The sequence below is a fragment of the Squalius cephalus genome, assembly GCF_949319135.1.
Source record: "Squalius cephalus genome assembly, chromosome: 15".
NCBI lineage: Eukaryota > Metazoa > Chordata > Actinopteri > Cypriniformes > Leuciscidae > Squalius > Squalius cephalus.
In genome coordinates, this window is record NC_137136.1 from 1,501,108 (window position 1) to 1,527,642 (window position 26,535).

General features: G+C 36.8%; 2 protein-coding genes across 2 annotated transcripts in view; both read right to left on the reverse strand.

Annotated features, from left to right (window-relative positions):
- The window catches only part of eif3ha (eukaryotic translation initiation factor 3, subunit H, a), a 92,467-nt gene extending 88,718 nt beyond the window's left edge, over positions 1–3,749 (reverse strand). Inside the window, exon 1 of the mRNA XM_079894402.1 lies at positions 3,598–3,749. Within this exon, the coding sequence (XP_079750528.1) occupies positions 3,598–3,678 (81 nt within the window). The 5' untranslated portion in view covers positions 3,679–3,749. The remainder of the gene's footprint in view (positions 1–3,597) is intronic.
- A 2,220-nt stretch (positions 3,750–5,969) lies between these two features.
- rad21a (RAD21 cohesin complex component a) lies at positions 5,970–26,200 on the reverse strand. The gene is made up of 14 exons (XM_079894387.1): positions 26,063–26,200; positions 25,184–25,371; positions 23,596–23,725; positions 23,399–23,498; positions 21,230–21,336; positions 20,817–21,014; positions 19,344–19,466; positions 18,367–18,498; positions 17,537–17,760; positions 14,523–14,676; positions 13,815–13,960; positions 12,743–12,925; positions 10,615–10,695; positions 5,970–6,285 (listed from the first exon to the last, which is right to left on the reverse strand). Exons 2-14 carry the CDS (start codon positions 25,325–25,327, stop codon positions 6,094–6,096), a joined length of 1,914 nt encoding a protein of 637 aa, XP_079750513.1. The 5' UTR covers positions 25,328–25,371; positions 26,063–26,200; the 3' UTR covers positions 5,970–6,093.
- Positions 26,201–26,535: the final 335 nt, after the last annotated feature.

A 26,535-nucleotide genomic window follows, 5' to 3' on the forward strand; every position in this document is an offset into this window, starting at 1 on the left:
CTAACACACTCCCCGCTGATCACCTGACGTGAACGCCTGTCCCTGTCAGCTAGCGGAGGAAGGACACTGATGACTAGCGCTCTGCTACGACGAGGCCTATGATCCATCTTCATGAAACAGTGATGAAACGGCATCTCTGACAATCGCTACACTGGATGGAGGAATCTCCACCCGAGGCCTCAGAAATAGCTCAACTTTAAAGTCCACATGAAATCAGAACTGAATATGTTAGCCTTACGGTTATCTAAAAGCTAGTGTGCTCCAAAACAATGACGAAATGCGCATTTAGAAGATATAAGCGTTCAAAACCTAGTCTTACACTCACGACAGTATGGATTAATGATTCTGATGACATCACTCTGCACTTCAGCTTCTCATCAGATTTCCTGTCCAATCAAATGCTCCATAGAATCTGAAGCTCCGCCCCCTATTAGTGTTGGGTATCGTTCGCATTTTAGCGATTCCAGTCTCGACTTCGATTCCCGTTCTTATCGCTTCCAATATAGTAAAGAACTAAATTAAGTCAAACATTCAGGATAATCTGAAAATTATGTCGACACATTGACGTCACAGTCAATTACTGAAAATTAATTTTTAATTGTTTTTTTTATTTAATTAGTTAATATATCTTTGTTTTAAAAAGAAATTACATATATACACACACATAAATGTATATATAAATATATATATATAATTATATATATATATATATATATATATATATATATATATATATAAATATATATATATAAATATATATATATATGTGTTTGTGTATATATATATGTGTGTGTATATATATATATATATATGTGTGTGTGTATATATATATATATATATGTGTGTGTATATGTATATACGTGCGTGTATGCATATATATATGTGTGTGTGTATGCATATGTGTGAGTGTGTGTGTGTATGCATGCATATGTGTATGTGTGTGCGCATATGTATGCATGCATGTATGCATGCATGCATGCATGCATGTATGTATGTATGCATGCATGCGTATATATATATATATATATATATATATATATATATATATAAAACATTTCCTGACCTTAAAATAACAAAACTGTAAATATTGTTCCCAAAAAGCGAATATAACGTTGTCAAAATTGCAACATTTGGATAAAAACATAATACAGGCACGACCACAATTCTAGCACAAACATTAAAGGAAAACTTCACTCAAAATTAAAACTGTCATCAATATTGATTGAGCAGAAGAAAATGTATTACAACCATCAAAACTCCCAGACATTATTTACAGATCTCATTCATCACAACAAACCTCATCTGTGTTCAGACTTCAATCAGTCATGTGACGCACGAGAACCAATGGCACAGGGTGTCCATCAATAACACATCTCAAGTCATCGTTTACTTTTATCATCATTTAACAAGCGCAAATGAGACTTGAGAACTCTGGATGAGATTGAAAAATAGCAATCTGGATAATGAGTTTCAGTCTGTTCCCCAAGCAAAGCCAAAATACAGTAAAAATAGATCTTTTTTGGAGAACTGATCGGTTGTAAATCTATTCTCATGTAAAAGAGCAGCTCTGTCGGTCTACATAATATCTCCTTTTGTGCTCACAGAAGAAAACACACAAGACTCGACTGTAACTTTAGGATGGATGAAAATAATGCTAATTGGACAGATAAAAGTCAACCAATGCAATGCAACCACAAGCTGATAATCACAGAAAGTGTTATTTCTTGAGACAATGTCGCCCTCTTTGGGCAGTGATATAATATATATATAAAATGCAATGCATTTCCACATTAGCACTGCATCCATAAACACACACAAGCTCTTTAATGAAGCAAACTCTTCAGTCCGGACGCATTACTGTGACGATAATTGGAGGGTTTAGTCCAAAAGCCAAACTACAATCCCTGCACTCAAACTCCAGGCTTTCTCAGACGGGAATCTCCGGTCCGTGTGAGGAAACACAAGCGGAACGAGCCGGGAAAACGGCACCTAAAGTGAAGGCCAGAATAACACAAGACAACAGACGCTAAACAAATGAAAGACGCTGCAAAAGTGCGTTAAGCAATTATCCCACTGTAAAGAAGTTTCAGCGATAAAATAATGACCAGCAGTTCTCCAGAAGTGTGTTCAGAAGAGCTAATGATACTGCATTTCAGACCATTAGAAGTCAAAACATCTCTATTTCACATAAACGCCGTTCTTTTGAACTTTCTATTCATCTTAGAATCCTGTCAGATAAAATATATGACAGTTTCCACAAAATATATTAAACTCTTCAACACTGATAATAATAATCATAAATGTTTCTTGATTTCTGAAGGATCATGTGACATAGACTGGAGTAATGATGCTGAAAATAAACAGGAATAAATTACACTTTACTGTATATTCACATAGAGAACAGATATTTAACATTGTAATAATATTTCACAATTTTTACTGTATTTCTGATCTAATAAATGCAGCCTTGGTGAGCAGAAGAGACTCTTTAGATAAGAAATATACCATATTATATATATATATGATACCTTCATTATATGTTGTATTTTGTGTTGTAACTTGTTAATAAAAATAGAATACAACTTTTAAAATAAAAGAACAGAATCATACTAGCATAAGTAATAGAATTATAGAACTTATTTCTTATTTTAAAAATCATATTATTTTACCTTATATGTTTTAGTACAAATATATAATATCAAAGTTAATTGTATTTTGTGTTTATGTAAATAATTTAATTGATATTAATAATATAATAATTAGGGCTGTCAAACGATTAATCGCATCCAAAATAAAAGTTTGTGTTTACATATTATATGTGTGTGTATGGAGTATAATTATTTTGTATATATAAATACACACACATGCATGTATATTTAAGAAAAATGTGTTATTTATATATAAAATATTTATATATAATATAAATGATATATAATATAAATATATATACACAGTATATACATGCAAATATTTATTAAATATATACATGCATGTATGTGTATTTATATATAGAAAATAATTATACACCGTACACACACATATATTATGTAAAAACAAACTTTTATTTTGGATGCGATTAATCGCGATTAATCGTTTGACAGCCCTACCCTAAATAATATTGTACAGACCCCAGACTTTTGAGCGGTAGTATTGTCATCACTTAATAAAACAAAACTATCAACATGTCCAGTATAAAACACGCTGTACACTTTGAGATAAACCTGGTACTGAGATTAATTTACAGTAAAGTAACGTTACTCACAGTACTTTTAGTAAGGCCAGATGCCATATCAGCTTCAGTACCATGGAATATCTCAAACTACCATGGTATAGCAGATGGTAGCCACAGTACAACCACTATACATTCATACCATGTTGAAAACCCTGGTTTTACCATAGTACATGTCCACAAATCTAGTAAGTTTCCAGCATTTCTGTGTTAGTTTTTCCCAGTGTTCTTCCTGTTAAACGATGAACGCTGAGCTCCCCCTACCATCCTCCAGCCCAAAACACAACACACACACACACACACACACACACACACACACACACACACCCCTAACAAACATGATGATAACACTCATAATGATCGCTCACCAGCCCGTCGATCTGGATCTGCTTGACCGGGGAATCCAGCGGACTGGAAGCCGAAGCTGCGGGTTCTTTACGGGTCGCCATTGTCGGAAGAAGAGCGGAATCGGGCCGAAGCACGTGGAAGAAGGTTCTTCCGGAACGATGCGACCACTTCCGGTGCGAAGACTCTTCAAAATAAGAGTCGCGACTTTAAGTCACCTTCATTTATATAGCGCTTTTTATTATACAGATTGTTTCAAATCAGCTTTTCAGAGATAACAGGAAAATAAAACAAAGTTTGTTTCTAGAAGAAAATTAAGTGAGCGTTAAGAGAGCTCAGTGATGTTTCATTTTTTGTTTGTAAAAAAGTTTTTAATTTAGCCGCTCTCAGTTCAGTTCTCATATAATGGTGTCAATGCAGGCAGATCAATAATATTGTTGAATATTAAATTAAATGTCCCCAACTAAGCAAGCCAAACGCGAAAAAGGCGAGTTAAATGGGCGATTCTCATTATTTCATCCTCAAATCAAAAGCAAAAATGCTGGATTTTGGATATTATTCACGTAATAATTCAGCAACTCACGCTAGAAGTTGACTGACCACACTCAGCGCAATGTACAAACAAGCCCTAGAGCACTGCATATTATTATGTTTTAGTATGTGAAACATTGCACATTATGCAACAGTAAAAGTTTAAAAAAGTTTGTTATAATGTCGTCAAACCTTATTACTGCAGTTATCATTATTAGAATAAAAAAAAAAGTGGGTTTGTGTGTGTAATAAAAGTCTGGTCGAATAATTATTTAGGTAGAACATTGCATTGTGGGATATAGTATAGTATGAAGATTAGTGTATGTTAGGTAATCTGGGTGCTGTAGATTCATAATTTACATATTGTATTTGAAGATTAGAAAGTTACAGTCCCTTTAAAGATGGCAAAAACACTGAGATCGAGTTAATTTAGCCATGAGACAAATTAAGTCTTGTAATGGTCATTATAAATGTAATGGTTATATTATAACACACACACACACACACATATATATGTGTATATGTGCACACAAATATTCATTATCTAAACATACACCTTTTTTAATGATAAATAATTATTCAAAACATATTCAATGATAATAGTGAATGTTTAATAGTGAACATTAAATTACCTATACAATTAATGTATTTCTTTTCAATTTTATACTTAATTTAATGTTCTTGAAGTGAGATGGTGTTTGATTTACTCATATATATGAGTTTCTTATAATTTTAAAAGTTTTAAAACAATGTTAGTATGTTTTTTGATGAATGTTAACTGAATAAAATAGTTTTTTTGCATTGACAAATTGTGGAGTGGTGCAGTTCATCATATAGCGTGACACTATATAATTTGGTGTGACATTCAGAATTGTGCCAGTAAAAATACTTTCTTAATTATAAATGATAAAAAAGTCAACGGAACACAAGAGAAATAGTATCAGCAAGAGTCACAAGCATTTCCATAGCTTTATAACTGGGTTTAACATAATTAATCTAAAATATCTGGAAAGGCTGAGGAGAGATGACTTACTTTGCATGATGATTTAGAAAAACAATACAAAATCTAATGAATCGGCACAAAAGAAATGTTAAATCTTAAGATAGTAATGAAAACAATTTATGTTGAAGTTACTTACTTAGGGAGAGTATATCCCATTTTCATTTTATATAGAATAACTTTTATGTCACACCATATGACAATTTTAGGCACGAATGCAACAAATTGGTGAATAAATCCAATTTCAAATCCAAAATCTAAAAGACCACATATATTGTGGGAAATGCAAGAGTCAGTACAACACAACTCAATATTTTTTATGCCTAATATTTGAAGTAAAAAATAAAAACTTTTTTCAGGCTTATATGTCTCCCACCCATATCTATATATATCTATATCTATATCTATATCTATATATATACACACACACACTCACACTTAAGCAGCAGGTAAAAAGAGGAACATAGGTGACTTCTTTCAATCCATATCAAAATTTAATCAAGTGCATACAAATTCCAATTGTATTTAGGAGTTTAAGAAACCTTTAATAATCATAATTGCCATTAAAAGAGAGATACAAAACATTGAACTATTGTGTTATTAAATCCAAATGGGTTTCCAAAAATAAACCTTTGTCTCTCAACTGTGACATTATTAAAAAGTTAAAATGTACACATTACTAACTCACTACAAATGTAAAACTTACTGGGATAAAGCTTATGAAGGAAAATAAAAACAGAACAATGAGGGGAAAACAAAAACAAGTAGTGAATCTGAAAGATCCCAACGGTCTCGTCGATATAGAGGTCCAACATGTACTAAGCATTTCACACCTTACTTTGTGGAGACAATGTTCTCATGATCTATAGGGTTTGACTCAAAAATCTTTTTTTAAATTGGCCCCAAAGAACAAAAACAGATACAAAAAGCAACAGTAGCAAAACAAAACTGTTAAATACAACTACTAAAAACAAATGGGATGAGGCGTCTATACAATGTGGAAGCGCGGGCCCGGCGCGGCGATGATGTCGCTGTAGGGCTCGGCCTGCGTCAGCTCGATGGCCTGCTGCTTCTTCAGCACCAGGAAGCTGTAGAACTTCGCCGCCGCCTGCTTCTTGTTGTTGTTTCTGCACAGCTCCAGGAGGCTGATGGACTGGGCTCCGGTCTTAGCCACCACACGCTGTCGAGCACAGGAGAACATGAGCTATGAACCTCTTTCTCGGGTCATGCGTGAACATTAGGGCTGCCCTCGACTGAAGATCTTTCGGTAAATATTAGGGCTGGGTATTGAGACAAATTTCACAATTCGATTTGATTTCGATTCACAAGCTTGCAATTCAATTCGATTTCTATTTCGATTCAATATTAGGGCTGGGAAAAAAATCGATTTGATTTAAAAATCGAGTTGGTAGCTCAAATCGATTCATATTTTCAAAAAAATCGATTTTTTAGATTTTTTTCCTCCCCCTCTTCAGTATAGCGTACAATACATACATTTTGCATTCGCCAAATCTTCCTTCAGGGTTTCCGTAGCACGCTCCCTGCGGCCCTCGATGCTTCACGACATCACGACAAAAAGACTAGCATGTTTAATTTTTTAACGGTCCTCCACGACGACGGCGCGCGAGTGAGTGAGTGAGTGAGTGAGTGAGTGAGTGAGTGAGTGAGTGAGTGAGTGAGTGAGTGAGTGAGTGAGTGAGTGAGTGAGTGAGTGAGTGAGTGAGTGAGTGAGTGAGTGAGTGAGTGAGTGAGTGAGTGAGTGAGTGAGTGAGAGAGTGAGAGTGAGTGAGTGAGTGAGAGAGTGAGAGTGAGTGAGTGAGTGAGAGAGTGAGAGTGAGTGTGTGTTCGCGAGTGAGAGTGAGAGTGTGTGTTTGCGAGTGAGTGAGTGAGTGTGTGTTCGCGAGTGAGTGAGCGAGCGAGTGTGTGTGCGCGAGAGTGAGTGAGTGAGTGAGGGAGAGTGAGCGAGCGAGTGTGTGTGCGCGACAGTGAGTGAGTGAGTGAGGGAGAGTGAGTGAGTGAGTGAGTGTTCGCGAGTGAGTGAGCGAGTGTGCGCGAGAGTGAGTGAGTGTGTGTGTTCGCGAGTGAGTGAGCGAGCGAGTGTGTGTGCGCGAGAGTGAGTGAGTGAGGGAGAGTGAGTGAGTGAGGGAGAGTGAGTGAGTGAGTGAGTGAGTGTGTTCGCGAGTGAGTGAGGGAGAGTGAGAGTGTTCGCGAGTGAGTGAGCGAGCGTGTGTGCGAGAGTGAGTGAGTGAGAGTGTGTGTTCGCGAGTGAGTGAGCGAGCGTGTGTGTGCACGAGAGTGAGTGAGTGAGTGTGTATGTGCGAGTGTGTGTGTGTATGAGTGAGTGAGTGTGTTCGCGAGTGAGTGAGCGAGTGAGTGTGTGCGCGCGAGAGTGAGTGAGTGTGTGTGTGTTCGCGAGTGAGTGAGCGAGTGTGTGTGCGCGAGAGTGAGAGAGTGAGAGTGTGCGTTCGCGAGTGAGTGAGTGAGCGAGTGTGTGTGCGCGAGAGTGAGTGAGTGAGTGAGTGTGTATGAGTGAGTGAGTGAGTGAGTGAGTGTGTTCGCGAGTGAGTGAGCGAGTGAGTGTGTGCGCGCGAGAGTGAGTGAGTGAGTGTGTGTGTTCGCGAGTGAGTGAGCGAGTGTGTGTGCGCGAGAGTGAGAGAGTGAGAGTGTGCGTTCGCGAGTGAGTGAGTGAGCGAGTGTGTGTGCACGAGAGTGAGTGAGTGAGTGAGTGTGTATGAGTGAGTGAGTGAGTGAGTGAGTGTGTTCGCGAGTGAGTGAGCGAGTGAGTGTGTGTGTTCGCGAGTGAGTGAGCGAGTGTGTGTGCGCGAGAGTGAGAGAGTGAGAGTGTGCGTTCGCGAGTGAGTGAGTGAGCGAGTGTGTGTGTGTATGAGTGAGTGAACGAGTGAGTGTGTGTGTGGGCTATGTGAGTGAGCTTGTGTATATGTGCGAGTGAATGTGTGTGTGTGTGTGTGTGTGAGTGAGCTTGTGTATATGTGCGAGTGAATGTGTGTGTGTGTGTGAGTTCGTGTGTATATGTGCGAGTGAATGTGTGTGTGAGACGGCTCGCGATGACTGGTCGGAAAGCAACGTGTAGTCTGACATGTTTCTTGTCCATGACAAGATTTTTAGGAGTCAAAATCGTGTAATCTGACTCAGTGACTATCGTAACAGACAAAACAATCGTGTAATCTGACCCAGGCATAAGAGTTACCTGAGGATTTTTTGTTGTTTTATTAGCTCAATCCAAATACAGTATAAATAATTTGGATGTTTAACAATCTTTGTTGCGCACTGCACAGTGACTTTTCAGTTAGAGAAAGGGTTTGCCTTTGCAATTTTTGTTTATGTTGATGCACTTTAATTAAATACAATAAATATATATTTTTAAAATATATTTACAGTTCGCAGTTATTTTGTTTTAAATGTGGGGGGGGGGGGGGGGAATCGAATCGTAAATCGAGTTTTTTATAAAAAAATAAAATAAAAAAAAATCGCCCAGCTCTATTCAATATTGATTATTTTGGATATCTGGTACAATACATGGCAAATTCTCTCAAGGAAAACAAATCTCTTCACTAATGCTGTAAACTATGGGAGTCAGTTGTAGCCTATAGGCTTCATTAGCCCACTGTAATATTGAAGGTAAAAATGAACTGATTTGTATACAAACACTAAATTTACACATTTTTTTTAATAATAATAAAGTTATTTGAAATATAAACATGTAAATGGTGGCTGTCATAAAAACCTGCCAGATTTATTCAAACATGCATTCAAAATTGAAGAACATTAAAAATTATAATGAATATGGTGCATATATTTATCAAAATGCTCCTAGAGTTAATATTTCTCGCTGACTGACGAGTTTATGGTCACTGGATGTGTTTTTTCTGAGGTAAATGTGACGTTACATGACATTGTTTACTAACATCTTTCCACGGTTGAAACACTGATTGAGCGACTCCATGTCACATGATACGGACTGCGATAAGTTGTACTCTATCTTTTAACACACTTTCAGACGCTCACTCATGTTTATCTCGCGCTGTAACTGGTATTATTAATGTGGAAGAGAAGATCACGTGCTTCTCTAGAGCTGAGCCAGAGCGATCTCACGCCACAGCGACAAAACGGCATTTATGTTTCTGAATTTCGTAAGAAAATGGACGTAATTTGAAATCTGAGACTTTGTTTCATACCAATAGTAACAAAGCACAAAGATTATTGTGATTTATTGAACAGATTGAGACTGTCTAAACATTTTAGTAGAGTTATTGGTAATGTTTTCTGTGTTTTCGGCTGCAGAGATTAAATCATCGATGCCGACTCGTCATCTCCCGTTTCATTCAGGATTACCTAATCTGAGAATATAAATTTTCCATTGGAATCTGTTTATTCGAAATGTAAAAACATCAAGCTTTCTAAAGCTATATTTCTCATGTCTGTGAGGCGAGTATACGCTGAGTCCCGGTTCATTTATGAGATGTGCTCAAATTCAAGACCGAATTAACAAAAAAGCGTTATTATTTTATAAAAGCACAATGTTTTGTTGTTATTGTGAGTTTACAAAAATAAAAGTAGACCCTTTACAGTTTGCATTACTCTAATCTGTATGACCGAAAATGACGGGTATTTGTAAGTTAAATGCAGTGATGTACCGGCGCCTTTATATCATGTATGTGCCTAATAATAGCGTAATAATAACATCTATCTAGGGTAACATTAGAGCGAGCGACTTGTAAAGCATTAGTGATAAGCCATATTTGAGGTTGATGAATGATAGGCGAATTATTGTATTTCCTGCCATTAACGAACTGTCCGTCATTTCGCCACTTTTTCAAGTTTTTTTTCTGTAACTAAATGACTAATACAATTTTGGTCGACTAATGGCCCTAATTAACATAATTATTCAGACACCTTCTACATTTCTCACATTATCAGAGTTTACATACAGAGTTTACTAGAATACCCTAGCAACTGCCTAGCAACCACCCAGAACACCCTAGCAACACCCTAGCAACCACCTGAACAACACGAATAAGCCATATCTCAGCAGCAGAACATCGTACAGACATGTTTGTTGGCTCGTATGCAATCATGTACCACACTCTAGCAACCGAGTGGCGAGTTTTGCCACTGCAAGCACCATTTCACATTTTCTTCAGGAAAACGGAAATGAGTTTTTTTGACTGGTTTTGTCCGTCCTTCTGTTAGACTGTCTCACACATGAATTATGTTGAATATTTGTCAGCTGTTAAATTTAACTACACAATTAGATAATACCAGTTTAGCTCAACCAATCACCAAGCAATGCGAGTCGGAATCATATTTGGTCGCAAATTTTTATACATTTTACTGGTATGAATAATATTTGGGTATAATGTCACAGTTTACTTTATTTTGCTCTCCTCACTTACATAAATGAACTATAGTGTCCTGATCACACTAGTAAAGAAATGATACCTGGTGTCTGAATAGTTTTTGTTTGACAGTATATAGTCCAAACACAAACCTGCAGGCCGTGAAGCATCTGCTGAGTTCTCTTGTTCCACCTCCTCTCCTCTTGGTCCTGGTCTCCTTGTCCCTCTTCGCCCTGTTGTTTAAAACAAATCCAACAATTATCAGTGACACCAATGTTGGAGCTGCATCGTTAAAAGATCGCGATTCAAACATGCGTGAGCTTATTCAGAAATGATAATGATTCAGCTGCATGTTCTATAAGATCACAGTGAACGCTCAGATCTGCGTATCTACTTTTCAAACACACAGGATCATTATTTCTGTCACAATAATTCAGATTATCACAGAAGTATTGGGATAGTTGAGATATAAACACTGATGTCTGTGGTAGTGATTCAAATAAAGTAAATAACCTTTTGAAAGTAACTTGATGCTTGAGATAAAGATTGTATCTGTTACATCGTTACACCAGTAGGTGGCGACAAGTGACTTTTCAAAAATGTATTTGTCCATCCTGTAATTAAGTAACTGAAGTCTTAATGAGTGAGTCACTGAATCATTCATTCAAGAGAATCATTCAAAAACACTGATTCATCGAGAAATGAAACAAGTCTTAATGAGTGAGTCACTGAATCATTTATTCAAGAGAATCATTTAAAAAAGCTGATTCATCCAGTAATGAAACAAGTGAAGTCTTTATGAGTGAGTCATTGAATCATTCATTCAAGAGAATCATTTAAAAACGCTGATTCATCCAGTAATGAAACAAGTGAAGTCTTTATGAGTGAGTCATTGAATCATTCATTCAAGAGAATCATTTAAAAACGCTGATTCATCCAGTAATGAAACAAGTGAAGTCTTTATGAGTGAGTCATTGAATCATTCATTCAAGAAAATCAAAAACGCTGATTCATCCAGAAATGAAACACGTGAAGTCTTTATGAGTGAGTCATTGAATCATTCATTCAAGAGAATCATTTAAAAACGCTGATTCATCCAGTAATGAAACAAGTGAAGTCTTTATGAGTGAGTCATTGAATCATTCATTCAAGAGAATCATTTAAAAACGCTGATTCATCCAGTAATGAAACAAGTGAAGTCTTTATGAGTGAGTCATTGAATCATTCATTCAAGAGAATCATTTAAAAACGCTGATTCATCCAGTAATGAAACAAGTGAAGTCTTTATGAGTGAGTCATTGAATCATTCATTCAAGAAAATCAAAAACGCTGATTCATCCAGAAATGAAACACGTGAAGTCTTTATGAGTGAGTCATTGAATCATTCATTCAAGAGAATCGTTCAAAAACGCTGATTCATCCAGTAATGAAACAAGTGAAGTCTTTATGAGTGAGTCATTGAATCATTCATTCAAGAGAATCGTTCAAAAACGCTGATTCATCCAGAAATGAAACAAGTGAAGTCTTTATGAGTGAGTCATTGAATCATTCATTCAAGAGAATCATTTAAAAACGCTGATTCATCCAGTAATGAAACAAGTGAAGTCTTTATGAGTGAGTCATTGAATCATTCATTCAAGAGAATCATTTAAAAACGCTGATTCATCCAGTAATGAAACAAGTGAAGTCTTTATGAGTGAGTCATTGAATCATTCATTCAAGAAAATCAAAAACGCTGATTCATCCAGAAATGAAACACGTGAAGTCTTTATGAGTGAGTCATTGAATCATTCATTCAAGAGAATCGTTCAAAAACGCTGATTCATCCAGTAATGAAACAAGTGAAGTCTTTATGAGTGAGTCATTGAATCATTCATTCAAGAGAATCGTTCAAAAACGCTGATTCATCCAGAAATGAAACAAGTGAAGTCTTTATGAGTGAGTCATTGAATCATTCATTCAAGAAAATCATTCAAAAACGCTGATTCATCCAGTAATGAAACAAGTGAAGTCTTTATGAGTGAGTCATTGAATCATTCATTCAAGAGAATCGTTAAAAAAAAAACACTGATTCATCTTCACAAGTCTTTATGAGCAAGTCATTAAATCATCAAAAGATTTTTTATTAACGAATTAAATATTTCTTAAATCGACTGCAGCAACTGCATTAACATTTCGTCAGAATATATACGGTTTAGTGATATTTAGTTTAGTCGTCTATTCAGAATCGTGAACTATTTTGAGAGATTTTCTTCCAGCTGTAAATGCCGAGTGCCTCACCTCTTCGTCGCTGTCGTCCTTGTCCTTGTCCTTGCCCTTGTCGTCTAACAGGTCCAGTTCTGGCACCAGTGAAGAGAGGTTTGTGATGTCCTCAGGAGGAAGATCCACTTGGGGCATCTCCAGCTCATGGGAAAGGACCGACTGATCCACGGGCTGAAGCGTCTGATCCAACACTTCCATTTGCTGGAACCACAATTGTGCACTGTTAGGCTCGGCTTCAAAACCTTTACCAGCCCTCTGGCGCTCTTCGGTCATTTTTGACCGAAAAATGTTACTTTTTTTTTTCTTACTTCATTGGAATGGTACGAAACTTGGTAAAGGTTTTGGCACTTGAAAAAAAAAAAAAAATATCATGGACATGATTCAAAAAGGTTAAATGGTCCTATAAAAAATAGTCACTTGTGCTCCTCGCGGTCAAAAATGAGCGCATTGGAAATGAATGGGAGACGAATTTCATCTAGTGGAAGCTTTTGGTACTGCAGCCGAACAACATCTGACCGAAAGCTCTTTTTTTTTTTTTTAGATAAAGCTCAAATTTTGAACAACTCATTTAGATTTATGGCTTTGAGTAGTAAAACGTGATTTTTGAAAATATACATTTCATATAAAAATTACACATAAAATTCTGTTTCTTTTTAAGTTCACTTTTTAAACTTTTTTCACTTCAGCAATAATCTGCCAAGTGTCGTCTCTGAAAAGAGATCAAACTTACATCTGTCGCTCTAAATAATTCAAGATTTACCACAGTTTAAGTCTGAAATTAAATTTTCAGGTCTGTTTAAAAGTGAATAAATGTATTATAAATACAGCGTTAATATCATTTAGAATTTTTTAAAAATCCCCTAAAAATAAAAAATATTAAATAAAAAAACATTTTCAAACTAAAATATAGTACATTCATTCCATTGACCAAACAAAAACAAAAAATCTGTCATTTTTGCCGTCACGCGAAGAGCACCAGAGGGCTGGGCAGAGTGATAATCTGTAGGGATGGACTAATACCATTTTGGAGCCGATACCGAGTATCGGATTGGCACATCCCTAATGATCTGGTTGATTTAAGTTAACTTACAGGCAACGCTGCTTCTTTCTCGAGCGACTTGCGCTTGATTCCCCGCTGGCGAGATGGAGGCGGCATCATGGACTCGTCGAGAGCGGTTCTGCTGCCCTCCATAGAGGACGCCTGAAGCAAACTGTGCTCCTCCATGATGGTCTGATCTGTCGGCACAAAAAATGCTTTTAAATGACTTCTACACTAATGTATTAAAGCCAGGGGCTTTCAATCTTTTAGATGATACTGAACCCCCAAACACAGAGTTTGTACAGAGACTGTAACATGTAATTCCAGGACTTTTTAAGCACTATGTTCACTGCCTCTGCAGGAGCTCGTATCTGAAGCAGGGTTCAATCCGTTCATTGCGTCTGTCACGTGACAAATGAACGAAAGACTCGAAAAGTAATTATTTATGCTCCCTGTAAATTATTTCTGACTGCATTTTAATGATTTCTTAATTCAGAATATGATCAATATTGCATAGGTGGATGTTTTCGGGGAATTTGGCTGTTAAAAGTATAACATTTAAAGCCACTTAAATGAACGAATTGATTTGAAAAAAGATCCGTTCATTTTGATGAAGGAGATCGAACAAGAGAGTCAGTAAAATTATCTCATCACTAATGAATGATATTGCATTTCTGTCAACAGATCCTCCTAAATAATAATACACAACGCACGTTTAAGCTACAGTAGCTGTGGTTGTGTAGCGACGCAAAAGCTTACCAATCACGTCACTCCTGTGACCCAGCGGCTCCTCTCTGGGCACTTCTGGGTTCTCCAGCTCCTTCAGGAAGTCCTCGAGACTATCCGCTTCTCCTCCCTTCCTCCTCTTCCTCAGCTCATCAGGCACCAGTGGAGTCAAGCAGCGAGTGAACATCTGCAACACACACATTCACTGTGATTTCAGCCCTGGGCTTTAACACACTGATGTTAAAGGGATAGTTCACCCAAAGATGAAAATTAGCCCATGAGTTATTCACCATCAAGTCATCCTTGGTGTATATGACATTCTTCTTTCAGACGCATACAATCAGAGTTATATAAAAAAAATGGCCTGGCTCTTCCAAGCTTTATAATGGCAGTTAATGGCAGTTTCTGTTTTGAAGTCCATAAAAGTGCATCTATCCATCATAAAAGTGCATCTATCATCATATAAGTGCATCTATCATCATATAAGTGCATCTATCCATCATAAAAGTGCATCTATCATAAAAGCACATCTATCCATCATATAAGTGCATCTATCCATCATAAGTGCATCTATCCATCATAAAAGTGCATCTATCATCATAAAAGTGCATCTATCCATCATAAGTGCATCTATCCATCATAAAAGTGCATCTATCCATCATAAAAGTGCATCTATCATAAAAGCACATCTATCCATCATAAAAGCGCATCTATCCATGATAAGTGCATCTATCCATCATAAAAGTGCATCTATCCATCATAAAAGTGCATCTATCATCATAAAAGCACATCTATCCATCATAAAAGCGCATCTATCCATCATAAAAGTGCATCTATCATCATAAAAGTGCATCTATCATCATAAAAGCACATCTATCCATGATAAGTGCATCTATCATCATAAAAGTGCATCTGTCCATCATAAAAGCGCATCTATCCATCATAAAAGTGCATCTATCATCATAAAAGCACATCTATCATCATAAAAGCACATCTATCCATGATAAGTGCATCTATCATCATAAAAGTGCATCTATCATCATAAAAGCACATCTATCCATCATAAAAGCGCATCTATCCATGATAAGTGCATCCATCCATCATAAAAGTGCATCTATCATCATAAAAGTGCATCTATCATCATAAAAGCACATCTATCCATCATAAAAGCGCATCTATCCATGATAATTGCATCTATCCATCATAAAAGTGCATCTATCCATCATAAAAGTGCATCTATCATCATAAAAGTGCATCTATCCATCATAAGTGCATCTATCCATCATAAAAGTGCATCTATCATAAAAGCACATCTATCCATCATAAAAGCGCATCTATCCATGATAAGTGCATCTATCCATCATAAAAGTGCATCTATCATCATAAAAGCACATCTATCCATCATAAAAGTGCATCTATCCATCATAAAAGTGCATCTATCCATCATAAAAGTGCATCTATCCATCATAAAAGTGCATCTATCCATCATAAGTGCATCTATCCATCATAAAAGCGCATCAATCATCATAAAAGTGCATCATCATAAAAGTGCATCTATCCATCATAAGTGCATCTATCCATCATAAGTGCATCTATCCATCATAAAAGTGCATCTATCCATCATAAAAGCGCATCAATCATCATAAAAGTGCATCATCATAAAAGTGCATCTATCCATCATAAGTGCATCTATCCATCATAAGTGCATCTATCCATCATAAAAGTGCATCTATCCATCATAAAAGCGCATCAATCATCATAAAAGTGCATCATCATAAAAGTGCATCTATCCATCATAAGTGCATCTATCCATCATAAGTGCATCTATCCATCATAAAAGTGCATCTATCCATCATAAAAGCGCATCATCATAAAAGTGCATCTGTCTATCATAAGTGCATCTATCCATCATAAAAGTGCATCTATCATAAAAGTGCATCTATCCATTAAAAGTGCATCTATCATCATAAAAGTGCATCTATCCATCATAAAAGTGCATCTATCCATCATAAAAGTGCATCTATCCATGATAAAAGTGCATCTATCCATGATAAGTGCATCTATCATCATAAGTGCATCTATCCATCATAAAAGTGCATCTATCCATCATAAAAGTGCATCTATCCATGATAAAAGTGCATCTATCCATGATATAAGTGCATCTATCATCATAAAAGTGCATCTATCCATCATAAGTGCATCTATCCATCATAAAAGTGCATCTATCCATTAAAAGTGCATCTATCATCATAAAAGTGCATCTATCCATCATAAAAGTGCATCTATCCATCATAAAAGTGCATCTATCCATCATAAAAGTGCATCTATCCATCATAAAAGTGCATCTATCCATCATAAAAGTGCATCTGTCCATCATAAGTGCATCTATCATCATAAGTGCATCTATCCATCATAAAAGTGCATCTATCCATCATAAAAGTGCATCTATCCATCATAAGTGCATCTATCCATCATAAAAGTGCATCTATCCATTAAAAGTGCATCTATCATCATAAAAGTGCATCTATCCATCATAAAAGTGCATCTATCCATCATAAAAGTGCATCTATCCATCATAAAAGTGCATCTATCCATCATAAAAGTGCATCTATCCATGATAAAAGTGCATCTGTCCATCATAAGTGCATCTGTCCATCATAAAAGTGCATCTATCCATGATAAAAGTGCATCTATCCATCATAAAAGTGCATCTATCCATCATAAAAGTGCATCTGTCCATCATAAAAGTGCATCTATCATCATAAAAGTGCATCTATCCATCATAAAAGTGCATCTATCCATCATAAGTGCATCTATCCATCATAAAAGTGCATCTATCCATCACCAAAACAGAAACAGCCATTCACTGCCATTATAAAGCTTGGAAGAGCCAGGATATTTTTTTATATAACTCTGATTATATTCATCTGAAAGAAGAATGTCATAAAGACCTAGGATGGCTTCAGGGTGAGTACTGTAAATCATGAGCTAATTTTAATCTTTGGGAGAACTATCCCTTTAAAAGAGACGCAGGACCAGCCCATCACCTTCAGCAGACGCCCGTTCCAGAGAGGTTGAGCCGGCAACGAGAACAGCTTCTCTACGCCTCCAGTCTCCTTCCACATCATCAGCTTCTTAGTGGGAGGAGCCAAATCCAGCGTGGTGACGATATCGGAGTAATCGCTCAACTGGGCCCGGATGGTCTTGCTGTCCAACTCCTTCAGGCTGTCCACGATGAGCTTCCTCTTTCTCTTAGCCTTGGTTTCTTTCACTGAGGACGCACAACAAGTGTTTTATTAAGTGATATTCAGGCACAAAATTTACAGTTAATATTGATTACGTAAACAAGCTAAGTGATGTACCCTCATCCTTCCCTCGCGTTTTGTTCTAAAATTACTAAAATTTTACCTAAGTTTTTTTTGTCCAGAATGCTTATTTTATTTCATTTTGATAATATTTTTTCGACTTTTTATGCATTTCTTTTTTATTTTATTCACTTTTAAATGACTAGATTTGATCAATAAATAATAAATAAATAGCAATTTAAGCACATTCCTCACATTCTTTCAACTTAAATTCAAAATACTGTGATGCATGAACCTTTTAATTCAGCTCAAAATATTTTACATTGGGTTTCTTGAAGTTTTAGCATTTTTAGTGAGTATTTTTAAGGTTTTCTATGTGTACCGAAGCATTCCTCGCATTCCATTCATGCCTAAGGGGGTCAAATTGACCTGCAAGGAAACGATGTGTAACTTTTTAAAATTTCAATCAAAAAATCCTTGAATCCATAAAAAAAAAAAATAGTGTATTCGTGGTTCAAGTGCAACAAAAGTCCGATGAACACACACAAAAAAAAAGTAGCATTCATTTGTACCAGTAATGTCGATGGGCTCGAGCGCGAAAGCTTCGTCCTCATTGGGCACCAGAGTGGTCTGCTCGGTCTGGTCTGTGGTGTTGGGAAGAGGCTCGACTGGGCCAGACTCTGGACTGTCAGGACCGCCAGGAGCTGAAATAACAAAAAGTGTCATGAGAGGTCAATGGCATTACATTCATACATATCATTTAAAAATGCATATCCTACAGATATTGACTTGACATTTGAAACAAGAAATTTCACATCACAGAAAGGATCCCTGTAAACCCTCATGACTGTATCAGGGTTAGTTTTGCATTTCTTAAATATAAAAAAAAAATGGCATGTAAAAATTTGCTTTCCAACGGTAACCACAAGTTACAAATATTTGTTGGCACGTTATATTACATTTTATTAAAGTAATAACAGTAAATTATGCATAATTACTAAAGCAATCCTTAACCATAACCCTATACTAAGTACATTTTATTATTTATTATTTCTCAGCATTTAATTGTACAACCTTAAAGTTGAGTAAAATACAGAGTAAAATGTGTTTGAAAAACTCACGTCAAGAAATATTAATTTGAGTTCAAAAACTTTTTCCAGAACAAATAAAATATAAAAAAAAAAAAAATCTTTTATAAATTTCTGAGGAAGTTCATTAAGTGGCAAGCAAAATTCAAATAGTAAAAAATAGGTTCTCCATCTTCCTTTTATTAACCTTATTTTTTAAGTAAGAGCAACACGGCTATTTGTACCTTGAATGCGTCTCATCGGCATCCAGTTATTTTAACTGTACAAAAACTGCAAACTGTTATTTTATTATCGTAATTAAACACTGGTTTGTAGCACAAAGAGTTTTACCATTCTCTGCATGATCTTATTCTACCAGTTATTTACTATAGCAGCTGATGAATCAGAAGTTCACACACATTCACAGAAATCCGCTCGATAGATTCACTCAAGAGCCAAGAATGTTTGTGGGATCTACTCACGAGAGAAGTTATCGAAGTCGTCTTCGTCGTCGCCGTGGTCTTGAGGCATCATCACGCTGTCAGTGATGGCAGGAGGATCGTCGAATATTCCTCCACCATCGTCATTGCTCAGAATCTTATCCACTGAAACACACACACACACAGTTCAGCATCACGTGATCATCACGGGGAGGGGAATCTTTTGGCTCATCACGATTCGATTCAAAACGATTCCTGGTCACGATTCGATTCAATATTTTTTTTTACAAACAGTTGTTTAATACAAAATCCTTAATCTATCTTTTCCAAACGGTTGAAGACAATGCCTTTTTTATTTTTTATTGCAGAATGTACATAATTTAAATTCGATATGTGCATAGATTTGATTGTTTCGTGCTACTTTTCTTATTTGACTGCGGTAGACAGTGTAATTAGTCTAGAAGGAAAAAAAAAAATCTACTGAATTAAATGTGAACCTTGAAATGTATTATTTAATTTTTCTTCCCATTTTAGTCAACCCAATATTATAAAACAAATGCCCTTTAAGCGGACTACAATCATTGCACACAGTCTTCTGTAATAAAGAAAGGCAGGCAATTTTACTTTATTTTTGATATTAAAAATAGGAGCAAAGAAGCAAATTATTAAAAATAGGACAAATCCAATAGAAAAAACTAAATACAAATTAAATAAACTAAGTTTTCAGGTAGAGTAGCATATGTTTATTTAACATGGTAGTATTAAGAAATAGGAAATTGAATGGTAACACTTTACAATAAGGTTCATTAATGTATTAACCAACATGAACTAACAATGAGTAATACATTCGTTACAGTATTTATTAATCTGTGTTAATGTTAGTTAATAATAATCCAGCTGTTCATGTTAGTTCACAGTGCAATGTTAACAAATACAACCTTTGATTTTAATAACGTATAAGTAAATGTTGAAATTAATATTAAGTCAGATTAATAAATGCCTTAGTATTGTTCATTATTAGTTCATGTTAACTAAGGTAGTCCTAGTTCACGGCTTATTGTGATTAACTTCAATAACTTTAAGTAACTTTAATTTATATTCCAATAATAACCCCAAGAAATTAGTTACAAATATTTGTTGACACTTTATATTTCATCTTACTAAAGTTATAACATTAAATTTTGCATAATTAAAGCAATACTTAACCCTAACCCTATACGAGGTACATTTTATTAATTACTATTTCTCAGCATTTAATTTAATTTTTTTAATTTCATAACTGCAAATAAAATGTGTTTGAAAATTTAGGATGAAGTCACTCACATGTCAAGAAATTTACATGAGTGCAAAATTTTTTTTCAGAACACATAAAATAAAAAACCCTTTTAAAGTTAAATGTAAAAAGTGAAACGCTTTAGAAAATCGATTTTTGAAATTTGTGAATCGATACAAATCGGTAAAAGATAAAAAAATTTCCCGTGCCTCTAATCACAGGTCAAATCAACATGAACTTACTCAGAATTCCCCCGTCGGTGTTTTCCAGGTTGTTGTCCCCGAAGTCGTCGTAGTCGAGGGTCGTGGGTTTGTCGGGGAGGTGAGCGGGACCAGGCTCCGCTTCCAGGAGCAGGTTCGAGGCAGAAGATCCATGGATGATGTCCACCTCAAAAGCATTCTCCTCTCTCATCATCTCACGATCATCCATGCCAAAGTCACCTGGCATGACATCACAAGTTATGGAGGACATGGACATCGTGACTTATCTTTCTACATTAGGCAACATTTGAAGTGGATCAAAACCTTTCATCAAAGTACTACATGAATTTTGAACAATACCTGTTCTTGTCTTAGGAAAACTTTGATGAACTATCCTGATCCACTTTAAATGTTGACTACTGTCGTATAAATATAAACAGCTTGTGAGTTTTTACCGAAGTCATTGTCGGTCATGAGGCTGATGTTTCCTACTTCCTCCCTCATGGTGATCTCCTCAACACGACTCTGGTTCAGGGTGAACTGCTGTGCTACATCTATATCACTGAAACACACATTTTTCATTTAGAAAGCACAAATATAGGAGGAATAGTTTATCTCTCGGGTTGGGTATCGTTTGAATTTGATCGATTCCTAATTTCGATTCCAACAAGGTTAAAAAAAAAAACTTAGATATCGTTCACATTTAGTCTTATTGCTAAACATTTCATTGTATCTGAATATCATGAACAAAAATCAACAGGTTTAAAAGAACACTTACACAAGGAGCGTTTGCCTGCGGTTTAAAAACACCATAGAAAAACAACTAGCCGAACTAATATAAGCTTCAAGCATTATTAAAGACAAGTAAACACTCAGTTATTAAAAAAGAACAAATATAAAATTAACAAATCACAACAAATAGATACAACTGAACAAAGATGTGATTGAAATAAACAGTGTTTTAAGATTTTCAGGTATTCAGGTACAGAAATTGTAATCAAATGTAAAATAACACACTTTATAAATAAAATATACATTACAAATATAGTTACAAAAGTTATTCAGTCAAGAGCGAGTGAATTTTCTCTTAGTCTTCTGTTGTTTGATTAGTGTTATTATAGAGAGGGCAGGAATATTAGTACTGTCCCTTTAAGAGCTGCACAGATCCGATATACTGATACACGTGAAGCACAGACAACAGTTTTCTGAATAGTTTAAAGTCATATTGAAATGCTCACAAAGGAATCGATAAGAGGAATTAATTTTTATTTTATAAAAAGTATCCAGTTCCTGACCAAGTTTTTGATTCGAGAATTGGAATCGGTTTTCGATTCTCACCCACATTTATCGCAGAAGCAGGGCTCCAGACTAACTTTTTTTATTAGGAGCGCTGTAGCCCCTGACTTAAAATTTTAGGAGCGCAAGCAGAAAATTTAGGGGCACACCTTCACATTTTCCCCCTAAATAACTAGTACTGACAAATGCTTTGATAATAAATAGACTTAACGTACAGAAATTATGGTGCAGTTTTATTTTAAGATCACAGGGCTCCAGACTTTTGAAACATCTGAGGGCAGCGGCACTAAGTTCTACTGAAAGTGTTTGGTAGCACTGTGGGATGACAAAGCTCTGAGCTTAATTTGAGGTGTTAACTTTAATTATTATCATTCATAATGTCTTAATATTAATTCAAAAGCAAAATGAGTGACAAAATAGTGAAAATAGCCAATAAGCGCCCTTACCATGTTTACCATTACCATGTTTACAATGGTAATTTAGTCTTTTTTTTTTTTTTTTTTTTTTTTCCTACTTCTTGAAACCTTCAGTTTTATAAATCGATACAATCTTTAAAGGATGAACAAAAATGTTTTGGTCAACACATTAAAAATAACATTTAAATATGATATAGTTTTGAAGTGCTGGAAAAAGATGTGTAGGCTACTTTTATAATCACAGTATACCATAGTTATAGTTATGCCTGGGTCAGATTACACAATTGTTTTGTCTGTTACGATAGTCACTGTGTCAGATTACACGATTTTGACTCCTAAAAATCTTGTCATGTCGTGGACAAGAAACATGTCAGACTACACGTTGCTTTCTAACCAGTCATCGCGAGCCGTCTCACACACTCATTCACTCGCACATATTACACACGCACTCACTCACATACACGCACTCACACACACACACTCACTCTCGCTTGCGCACGCACACACACACTCACTCACTCGCGCACACACTCACACGCTCACTCTCGCTCACTCACTCACACTCATTCACTCTTGACGGAAACCGTCATGGAGGACCGTTAAAAAATTAAACATGCTAGTCTTTTTGTCGTGAATCATCGCAGACGCGACGTCGGTTGTCGCCCACTATGACACACTATACGAGATGAAATTTACTGGTCGCACATGTGCGACTGGATGTAAAATTCAGTCGCACACTCTCAAATTTTGGTCGCAGTCTGGAGCCCGAGAAGCATGATAGATAATTGTAAAAAAAATAATGTGTAGTTTTATATCAAGCAAAATCATCACAATTTCAATGAAAATGACCCATACACTTAGTCTTAATATAGACTGAATATGAAAAAATTTAAAAACACAAGCGTCTCTTACTCCAGATCAGGAAGAGGCTGGTCAAAATCGTGGAACTCCTCTGGTAAAGTGATGGCGTTGTACGCAGCCTCACGGTTGTCTTCTGGCAGATCAACGACACCTGGAAACACACAATGCATTGCAGTAAATATAACCAGGCAAACCCAGCTGGCTCCGAAATGAATACTTTTACTGTTACAGGTTTTTAGATTCAATACCTGGGCGGAAAGCCATTTTGATCTTGATAAACGCTTCGTTACAATCAGCCAGAAGATATTTGGCTTTTCTGTGGTAGATCCTCACCACGCCCAGGAGAAGATGACCAGATGTACGCAGAGCCATTTTCACCTATTTATTAGAGTAGAAAAAACAGAATTAGCACATGCATGAACACACACCACTCAAAAGCACACAACATGTGAACACACACCACTCAAAAGCACACAACATATGAACACACACCACTCAGAAGCACACAATATATGAACACACACCACTCAAAAGCACACAACATATGAACACACACCACTCAAAAGCACACAATATATGAACACACACCACTCAAAAGCACACAACATATGAACACACACCACTCAAAAGCACACAATATATGAACACACACCACTCAAAAGCACACAACATATGAACACACACCACTCAAAAGCACACAACATATGAACACACACCACTCAAAAGCACACAACATATGAACACACACCACTCAAAAGCACACAACATATGAACACACACCACTCAAAAGCACACAACATATGAACACACACCACTCAAAAGCACACAACATATGAACACACACCACTCAAAAGCACACAACATATGAACACACACCACTCAAAAGCACACAATATATGAACACACACCACTCAAAAGCACACAACATATGAACACACACCACTCAAAAGCACACAACATATGAACACACACCACTCAAAAGCACACAACATATGAACACACACCACTCAAAAGCACACAATATATGAACACACCACTCAAAAGCACACAATATATGAACACACACCACTCAAAAGCACACAATATATGAACACACACCACTCAAAAGCACACAACATATGAACACACACCACTCAAAAGCACACAATATATGAACACACACCACTCAAAAGCACACAATATATGAACACACACCACTCAAAAGCACACAACATATGAACACACACCACTCAAAAGCACACAACATATGAACACACACCACTCAAAAGCACACAATATATGAACACACACCACTCAAAAGCACACAACATATGAACACACACCACTCAAAAGCACACAACATATGAACACACACCACTCAAAAGCACACAACATATGAACACACACCACTCAAAAGCACACAACATATGAACACACACCACTCAAAAGCACACAACATATGAACACACACCACTCAAAAGCACACAACATATGAACACACACCACTCAAAAGCACACAACATATGAACACACACCACTCAAAAGCACACAACATATGAACACACACCACTCAAAAGCACACAACATATGAACACACACCACTCAAAAGCACACAATATATGAACACACACCACTCAAAAGCACACAACATATGAACACACACCACTCAAAAGCACACAACATATGAACACACACCACTCAAAAGCACACAACATATGAACACACACCACTCAAAAGCACACAACATATGAACACACACCACTCAAAAGCACACAACATATGAACACACACCACTCAAAAGCACACAACATATGAACACACACCACTCAAAAGCACACATGCAGCAGAAAGACGCACCTTTGGTGAGATGATGCTCTCCACGCTGCTTTCCAGGTTGCATTCAAAGACGTGTGCTTTGGTCAGTTTTTTGTCCCAATGGGCCGCCAGCCAGATCTTGGCCAGCGGCCCACGTTTACTGAGGACGAAGTGGGCGTAAAACATTGCCCTGGTGTCTGGTCAATCCTCTGAGACCCTCTCTGCTACACCTGGGGGAGGACAGAACAGGATTCATTCAAAACTAGGACTACAATAAAGTCTCATGCACTTCAGCATGCCACAGATGTTATCTCACGGCAACTCACTAGGGCTTGAGACACAGTATAATGCAGATTAATCTAAAACATGCATACGTCAAATCTTACGCAAGCAATCACAAATACATCTTTAGATTGACTGTATTGCAATGCTTAGCTTACATTGCCCGCCTTTACACCAACATTAAAACATGACGAAATCGAGGTAAAACACACTTCCACGGCCCCAAAACGCCACATAATCCAATGCAAAGTTTTTAAAAAGGTTTAATGCACGCAAAATATGACAAAAAAATGCATTTATTAACGATGCAAAACAAATGCGTTATTTTCCACACAAGCGTTTGGCTAAGTTGTTGCTTAGCAAGCTGAGCTAGTTAGCTTTAAAGAACCAACGCTTATATCACTTTACACATATATACATGATTATAAATTATTTTTCTTTGTCACATATAACGATTTAAAGTTACAACGGATTTATATTTAAATACAGCTTGCACAGCCAGGTTATTTTCAAGCTATCGTTAGCAATTAGCATTAGCCAACTGTTGATTAGCAACGGCGTCAAATTGAATTCTCCTGCTCGTAAATTAGACTTCACACGCAAATGAATCCGCAATAATACACATTTTCCATAACGTACCATTCAAAATATGTTATCCGTGTTGATTGCGGCCAGGCTTTTCTCTCCCCTCCCGCGGAGAGAAGTTAGCAAGCGCTTCCTCTCATTGAATCCGATCAAGATGGCGCGCGCTCTCGGCGGGATGTTTACAGTCAAAATTTGGCGGAGGGAGGAGCTTCGTCAGTGATTGACAGGCCGTGGCTGCAGTGGAAGCTGCCGGTGGGCGGGGCTTGGCTGGTGATTGACAGGAAGCGGCTGCAGTGGAAGCTGCCGGTTGGGCGGGGCTTGGCTGGTGATTGACAGGAAGTGGCTACAGTAGAATCTGCCGGAGGGCGGGGCTTGGCTGGTGATTGACAGGAATATGCTACAGTAGAATCTGCCAGTGGGCGGGGCTTGGCTGGTGATTGACAGGTCGTGGCTGTCGTGGAGCGGTTGGCAGAGGGCGGTGTTGTGTTACTAAACGAACAATGGCTACAGGAAGTCGAACTGTAATG

Excerpts from the sequence above, each read along its gene's own strand:
- rad21a (XM_079894387.1), bottom strand. The coding sequence starts at position 25,327 with ATGTTTTACGCCCACTTCGTCCTCAGTAAACGTGGGCCGCTGGCCAAG. Across the intron at positions 21,015-21,229 it reads CATGACCGACAATGACTTCG|GTGACTTTGGCATGGATGAT; the intron begins GTAAAAACTCAC and ends ATGTCATGCCAG. Across the intron at positions 14,677-17,536 it reads GGAACGGGCGTCTGCTGAAG|ATGTTCACTCGCTGCTTGAC; the intron begins GTGATGGGCTGG and ends TGTGTGTTGCAG.